The sequence below is a fragment of the Penaeus vannamei genome, chromosome 20 (genome assembly GCF_042767895.1).
Source record: "Penaeus vannamei isolate JL-2024 chromosome 20, ASM4276789v1, whole genome shotgun sequence".
Taxonomy (NCBI): Eukaryota; Metazoa; Arthropoda; class Malacostraca; order Decapoda; family Penaeidae; genus Penaeus; species Penaeus vannamei.
Window position 1 is genome coordinate 14,920,429 of NC_091568.1, and position 7,500 is coordinate 14,927,928.

The 7,500-nt window shown below is 35.8% G+C and overlaps 2 protein-coding genes across 2 annotated transcripts in view; both read left to right on the forward strand.

The window, feature by feature from the left end:
• LOC113828657 (PIN2/TERF1-interacting telomerase inhibitor 1) overlaps positions 1-7,120 on the forward strand; it is a 9,531-nt gene extending 2,411 nt beyond the window's left edge. The window contains exons 2-5 of the mRNA XM_070135059.1: positions 1,017-1,139; positions 1,895-2,084; positions 2,429-2,615; positions 3,973-7,120. Coding sequence (XP_069991160.1) covers positions 1,017-1,139; positions 1,895-2,084; positions 2,429-2,615; positions 3,973-5,247 — 1,775 coding nt within the window. The 3' untranslated portion in view covers positions 5,248-7,120. The remainder of the gene's footprint in view (positions 1-1,016; positions 1,140-1,894; positions 2,085-2,428; positions 2,616-3,972) is intronic.
• LOC113828636 (putative uncharacterized protein DDB_G0286901) lies at positions 5,362-6,754 on the forward strand. The gene is made up of 2 exons (XM_070134519.1): positions 5,362-6,464; positions 6,709-6,754. Exons 1-2 carry the CDS (start codon positions 5,362-5,364, stop codon positions 6,752-6,754), a joined length of 1,149 nt encoding a protein of 382 aa, XP_069990620.1.
• Positions 7,121-7,500: the final 380 nt, after the last annotated feature.

Sequence of the window (7,500 nt, forward strand, 5' to 3'; positions counted from 1 at the left end):
ACACCATATAATTGCAATGATAAAACCTTTATTTTTGTGACAATGATTGTATGGACTTCTAATGCTTTAATAAATGTCTCAATCTTTCAATCTCAATAAAAATGTGCAGGGCGCTAATGAGCGCATAAAGCGCATATAAATAAAAGGCTCATTCCTTAAAACTTTCAATTATGATTGCTCTGCAACCCCTGATGTGATTTTGATAAGAGTTAACAATTTTTTTTTGGCATTTCAAGAGTTTTGTCCATTAAAACCTAAATTGAGGTGTTCTAGAAGACTTGAAAAATATGTCCAAGTGCCTAGTTGGACCCTCACTTGATTTACTTGGACTTGGACTGCATGGCATTTTTTGCAAAATATTTTCTTCATTGCTGTAGTTATTCTTTGCCTGCATTGATTATTTCATGAATCAGTGAGTGTAATTTTGTCCTTCACTTTCTGACTGTGTCATTACTTATTCTCTCTATTTTAGTGCTGCCATTATGTAAATATAGACTTGGCTGTTACCTACATGTTGCACAACTTTCTTATTATAAGTGAGTGAATGAGTGATTGAGTGAGTGATTGAGCAGAAGTTTTGTCTTTCTGTCCAAAGTTTACTTTGTACCATTTGGCTGTGTGAAACTGAAACTGTGTGTTAACATGAAATAGGTAAAATTGGATCTATTTTGGGTATGCCATCATGATATAGATGATTTAAGCATTAGAGGTGACTCGTGTGAAGCCCTGAAAACAAGCAATGTATTGCTTGTTTAGTAATACAATGGCCTTATTATTTTCATTGCCTTCATTATGGTGGGGTAGCCTTGAAAATACACAATATGAAACTGTATGTGTCCTCCAAGCTTGATTTTATTTTATTTTAACCTGATTTGTACTAATATCAGACCATAAGAATTTCTGAATCTCATTCATGAAATTCAAGTCATAGCCTTGAAATTTATGTATACACACTGTTTCTTATTAGAAGAAAGTCATTCCTTTTATATTAATAAAAACTTTTCAAATCATTACAGATGAAAACAAATTTGGCCAGAAGTTAATGGAAAAATTTGGATGGTCTAAAGGGAAAGGCCTTGGAAGAGAAGAACAGGGAATGACTGACTGTATCAAGGTTCTAACAAAGGACAACAAGAAAGGTATGGACTTGTTTTATAAACTCTAAATATGGCAGCACAAGCTATTCTTCATTTCAGTTATCATGTGAATTCTAAGGTATTTTCCTTCTGTGACATTGTTGCAAATTAGAAAGAAAGAAGCCTAGTGATAGAATATCATCATTTATTTAATATTTATGGATTGGATAACTTAATTTTCAGTTTGTGACAGCTGTCATAGAAGAAAAAAAACATAAAATTCACTCTTGTATCAACCTACTATCATATGTAGACTATCCATAACAAATTACACCATTAAGTAATTAATCATTTTATGAATTTCAGCTTTTTGCAACCCTCTAACACTAGGCCTTTGACACACAACTTGGAAAATGCACACATACAGGATATTTCAATGCTTAATAATGTTAATAGATATTTCCTGGTGGTATTTTATGTGTACCATGCTAAGTTATACTGTTACTTGATTCAAATATGCAAAGATTTTTTTCTTTTATTCTTTGAGCTTGAATAACTAGTATGCAAAGAATTTTCTTTTATTGCATGTGTTTTGTAGAGGCTCCAATTGGCATTGCTGAGTATAAAAGAAAAGAGTAAATGTATACTAATGCTGTAAGATCTTATTAAAGAGAAGGGTATTTTAATAAAGAAGACTAAAGATAGGCGAAATCCTAAAGCTTGATATATTCACAACAAAAGAGAATAGCTTTGTCCTTTCATATATAATTTCGTTTAAGAATCTTAAAATAAAATTTCTCTGTTTCTTCTCCATCTAGGTATTGGATACAAGGGGTCCGATGACGAGTGGATCAAACACTACGAAGGATTTGAAAGCGTCTTGGCTAACCTCAACAGTGATAATTCCAAGGAGAACTCTTGTTCTAACAGTGCTGCTAACAGTGATGATGAGAAAAAGAATGCATCATCCTTAGAGAAGCGGTCGAAGGGCTCCCGAGCCAGAGTTCAGTAAGTATCTTTTTTATTTTAATAGAGTTTGTATTTGTATTCAAGGAGCTTTGTTAAGATATCTGCTTGATTCCTTTTTATTCTTCGGTGAGTGTGTGTGTGTGTGTGTGTGTGTGTGTGTGTGTGTGTGTGTGTGTGTGTGTGTGTGTGTGTGTGTGTGTGTGTGTGTGTGTGTGTGTGTGTGTGTGTGCGTGCGCATGGGCGTGTACGTGCGTGCGTGTGTACATTTGTGTGTGCGCGTGTGTAATGAGTGTATTTTATTTATTTGTTTATGATGAACAATTCATGAAATGTGTTACAGCCATCCATTTACAGTGTCAGCTTAATTATCTCACTTTTTTCAGCTACCACAAATTCACTCGTGGCAAAGATGTGAGCCGTTATAATTCGGATGACATTGCATGCATCATTGGGTCAAAAAGATCCAAGCAACTTGCTGATATTGAGGCAACTCAGATCAAGGAAGAGGATGAGGTTGGTCAGCAAGTGAAGCTGAATGGCGTTACCACTGTTAAAGGTGGTACGGTTCAGGTGAGTTAGAACAGATGCTTTTTTTTTTTTTTTTTCTTTTTTTTTCTTTTCTTTTCTTTTCTTTTCTTTTTTTTTTTCTTTCTTTTTCTTTTTTCTTTTTCTTTTTCTTTCTTTCTTTCTTTTCTTTTCTTTTTTTTCCCCTCTCTCCCTCCTTATTTTCGTTATATTGGAATTTTTATTTTCCATCTCTTCATTTCCTCATACAGTATGTAAGTGTTTTGTTGAGCAGCAGTAAGCTATAACACTGATATATATATACTCAGAGACTTTTGTACATTTCCCAATAAACTCAATATATTAGTTCTCATTTCTTTGCCTTGAATATGTAATTAGTTTTACAGAATATTTACATGCTGGTGAATCTTTTCTGCCAGACAGCTTTAATTTTGCTCTTTTATTATATACATATAATTTTGCAAAACTACAACCTCTACACATTCAGTTCTGCAAAACCTTTCCACAGACATTGGATTCTTTAGACATATATTAACACATTTAGTTTTGCAAAATCATTGTCTGCACACGTTTATTTATGAGACATTTACTTCCACACTATCTTTATGGTATGTTTATTTACATGGTTATTTAGAAGATTGATGGCCTGTTCTCTTTAAAAACACATTTTTATTGAAGTTATATTTAATTGTGTTGCCTTTGCGTATTTCTAAGTATCCATGTCTTGTTGCATTCTGAGACCTAAACCTCTGAGTTGGCCAAAATACAAGTTTACTACACTTGAGTGCTCATTTTTGATGGCATGCAGTACTTATACTGCCTGATTTATACTGGTGGCAAATCGCCAAGTGCAAAAATTAACCATGTTCACTAGTTTCTGTATCTTTAATATGCTTATCATCTGCAATAATCCTCTGATTTTTTTTTTTTTTTTTTTTTTTTTTTTTTTCTCCCTTTCTTTTTTTCAGATTTGTGTTTTTGACATCTTTATTTATATGAGATATTTACTTTTGATACATGTTGCTTGTCTTCGTAATTTGTTTGACATAATGAAACTTTCATGGGTCTTACTAGACATAATTCTTAACATAAGATATTTCTTAAATTCAATATTGTATTTTCTTATAAACTTCAAGTTAATAACGTCTTGAATTCAGGTTTACTTTGTACAAGAGCTTCTTATAGAATGCAGTAAATTTATAATGGTAGCACAGATTTGATTACAAAATAGTGGACACTTTGAGCCTACTTGCTCTTAAATTTTTTTGCCAAAATGCTCACTTTCCATTTCTGCATTTTCTTCCTTTTTTACATTTTGTGATTTATGTTTTATTTTGCAAGAGTAAGAAACTATGGCTTTTAGAAAACACTTATTTCTTTGCTGATTCTCTGTCCATTTCAGGAATACTTTGCTGAGAAATTGGCAAAGCTCAAGATGGCACAGGCACTTCAACAAGAAAGAGAAGATGAGGATGACATTGACAAGAGAAGAGAAAGTGAGATTGGGGATGAGAATGGCAGACAAGGTTTTGGCTATTGTTATGAAGAACAAATGCCAGTTAATGGCAAGGTGTCTGAGAATGAGAGAGAGGAGAGAGTAGGGTTTGCATTTGAGTATCCAGAGAACGGAGACGATTACACTGGGGATCAGGCAGAAAAGAAAAAGAAAAAGAAGAAGAAGAAGGACAAGGTCAAGCAGAAGGAAGTAGGAGAAGAAGAAAGTGTGTCTGACACTGAGGCTTCAGTCTCAAAAACTGAGAAGAGGAAGAGAGAAATAGATGAAGACTTAGACGCTGAAACACAAGGTAAAGTTGATGAGATTGTCAAGAAGAAGAAAAAGAAGAAGAAAAATAAGGAAAGGGAAAATGATGCTGAAGATGTGGATGCTGAGAATTTAACCATTGAGAACTGTCAGGAGGCAGAGGCTGAGAAACTTCATGTTGACATGGATAACGAAAAGGAGAAAAAGACGAAAAACAAGAAAAAGAAGGTAGAATTGGATGTAGTGAAAGCAGAGGAATTGCCAACTGAAAACAGCAGCAAAGCAGAACCTGATAACATGCAAAGTGAAGATGGTGTGAATAGTGAAAAGAAGAAAAAGAAGAAGAAGAAGAAAAGTAAAGATAAGAATACAGAAGAGTTACCTATAGAAAATATTTGTGAAGGAGAATCTGAAAATGTGGATGTTCAGAGGACAGATGAGGTAAGAGAGAATGGAGAGGAAGTAAATGGGGTGGATGCAGGAAATGAAATGGAAAAACCAAAGAAGAAAAAGAAGAGGAAGTTAGATGAAACTGATGGAAATAATGAGGAAAGTGGTGTTACTGAACCACAAACCAGTGAAAAGAAAAAGAAAAAGAAGAAGAAAAGCTTATGCCAAGAAGAAATTCAAGAAGAGAATTGTAATGAACCTTCAGATGAAATTCCCAAAGCCATGCCTCCAGACTGCACGGATGAGGGAGAGGCAAAAATTGCAGAAGAAACTTCGCAAATGGAAGAATCTACACCCAAAAGGAAGAAGGGAAAGAAGAAGAAACAAAAAGGAAGTGAAGACAAAGATGAGAATTCTCCCTCAGAAGAGGGTGATTTAAGCACAGCAACAGAAGGCAATAAAGAGGGAGCAGAGAGTGAGGAAACAAATAATTCTGAAGGTAAATCAGACGGAAAGAAAAGATGACTAGAGCTAGACTTCGTGGATCTTGCTGTCTCTGATGTTATTACAAAAGACCCAACATCATTTGCTAAAGAGATTGAAAGAAAAAAAGCAAATGTGCAGAAAATAATAGAGAAGATGAATTCCACAGAACGGAAATTCAAGCAGACTCAGATCCAAAAGGAAGAAGCATCAAGTGAAAGGGAGAGCAAGGTTTCAGGTAACAAGGAGTCGCAAAAGCAAATTGAAACTGGTCAGATGAAAGAGTTTGAACCCAGGTATAAGAAGCCAAAGAAACAAAAACCCATCCAAAAATGGAAGCAGAATGTCAGGAACAGTGGGCCAATAGATCATAATGCCAGGAGCAGTAGGCGAAGGAAACAGAATGCCAGGAACAGTGGGCCAAGTAATCAGAATGCTAGCAACAGTGGGCCAAGTAATCAAATGAGTTCCCAAAATCAGATGCAGAATACTGAGAACAGTGGGCCAAGCAATCAAATGAGTTGCCAAAATCCAATGCAGAATATTGGGAATAATGGGCCAAGTAATCAAATGAGTTGCCAAAATCAGATGCAGAATACTGGGAACAGTGGGCCAAGCAATCAAATGAGTTGCCAAAATCCAATGCAGAATATTGGGAATAATGGGCCAAGTAATCAAATGAGTTGCCAAAATCTGATGCAGAATACTGGGAACAATGGGCCAAGTAATCAAATGGGTTGCCCAAATCCAATGCAGAATACCATGAACACTGGGCCAAATAACCCTATGTGTGTGTGTGCCTCTCTCAGGAATCTGATGCCAAATATGATGAACATTGGGGCAAATAACCAAATGTTTTTCAGCAATCTGATGCAGAATATGTGGAACATAGGGTCAAATAATCAAATGTTTTTCAGAAATCTAATGCAGAATATCAGGAACTTAGGACCAAATAATCAGATGCTAGGGCCAAATAACCAGATGCTAGGGCCAAATAACCAGATGCTAGGGCCAAATAATCAAATGCTTTTCAGAAATCCAACACAGAATATCAGAAACAGTGCGCCAAATAATCAAATGTTTCCCAGAAATCCATCGCAGAGACCCTTCAGCAATGGGCCAAATAATCGTAAACCTTTCCCTAATGCAGGAAACAGTGAAGAGAAATGGAAACCAAAAGAAAAAAAGGCTATCAATGTAGAAGAAGTTAAAGAAGGTTTCAAAGCTTTCAAAGGTTCATCGGTGTTGAAGCATAAGGGGTATGAAATGTGAGGATTGGGAAAAGATATGTGTAACATTGTATATTTCCAGTGTTTGGTGTACATATGTCTGTCTGTGTCTGTTTCTTTAATGAGTAGCTAATGAAAGCTAAAGTTTATGTTTTGAAACAGTTGATGGAAAAGGATGAAGTGACAGTGATTTGTTTCTTGTCAGATAATATGTATAGTAACATAGTTACAATTGTATATCTTTTGGATTTGATAATTCGTTTTAATTCTCCAGAAAAAGAAAAGTTCCAAAAGTGTTGAATAAGAAACACAGTCATTGAGAAAATTAATGCCAATTAATACGTGTAAGTGAGAGTGAATAATTTAAGGCAAGTGGATGGCTAAGATTATTTCCCTGTTTTCTCTTTAATCTGTAAAAAGTTGCTTAATACTAAGGAAAAAGATGTATGCAAAATGGCACTTATTACCAAGACAAGATAGGGAATATAATTTTTTTTTTTTTTTTACACCAGAGTTAGAATGTACTGCAGGTACAGAAAAATATATTTACACTTGAGGATTGTTAAAATGGAAACTATTGAATTCAGCAGGCCTGTGCTGATCCCCTAGAGTTTTTATGATTGTTAATCAATGGATTCCACATAATTTATGATGTTATCTCATATTGAAATAAAATGTGAAAATTGTCAATTTTTTTATAACCCTTCTCCATCCTCCTCTCTCTCCCTCCCCCCTTTTCTCTCTGTCACTCCTCCCTGTCCCTCTCTATCCTCTTCATCCTATCTATCTGAACATTCTCTCTTGCTGTTCTATCTCCTTCTCTCTCCCTTTCCCTTTCCCACTCCCTCTCTCTCTCTCTCTCCCTCCCCCCCCCCCCCCCCTCTCTCTCTCTCTCTCTCTCTCTCTCTCTCTCTCTCTCTCTCTCTCTCTCTCTCTCTCTCTCTCTCTCTCTCTCTCTCTCTCTCTCTCTCTCGCTCTCTCGCTCCGTCTCTCCGTCTCTCCGTCTCTCCGTCTCCCTCTCTCTCCCTCTTCCCCTCTCTCCCTCTTCCCCTCTCTCCCTCTTCCC

What these genes read in the sequence shown, in the direction of transcription:
- LOC113828636 (XM_070134519.1), top strand. Translation starts at nt 5,362, where the DNA reads ATGAATTCCACAGAACGGAAATTCAAGCAGACTCAGATCCAAAAGGAA. An exon ending in TCGGTGTTGAAGCATAAGGG is followed by an intron (nt 6,465 to 6,708) that starts GTATGAAATGTG and finishes TTAATTCTCCAG; the next exon opens with AAAAAGAAAAGTTCCAAAAG.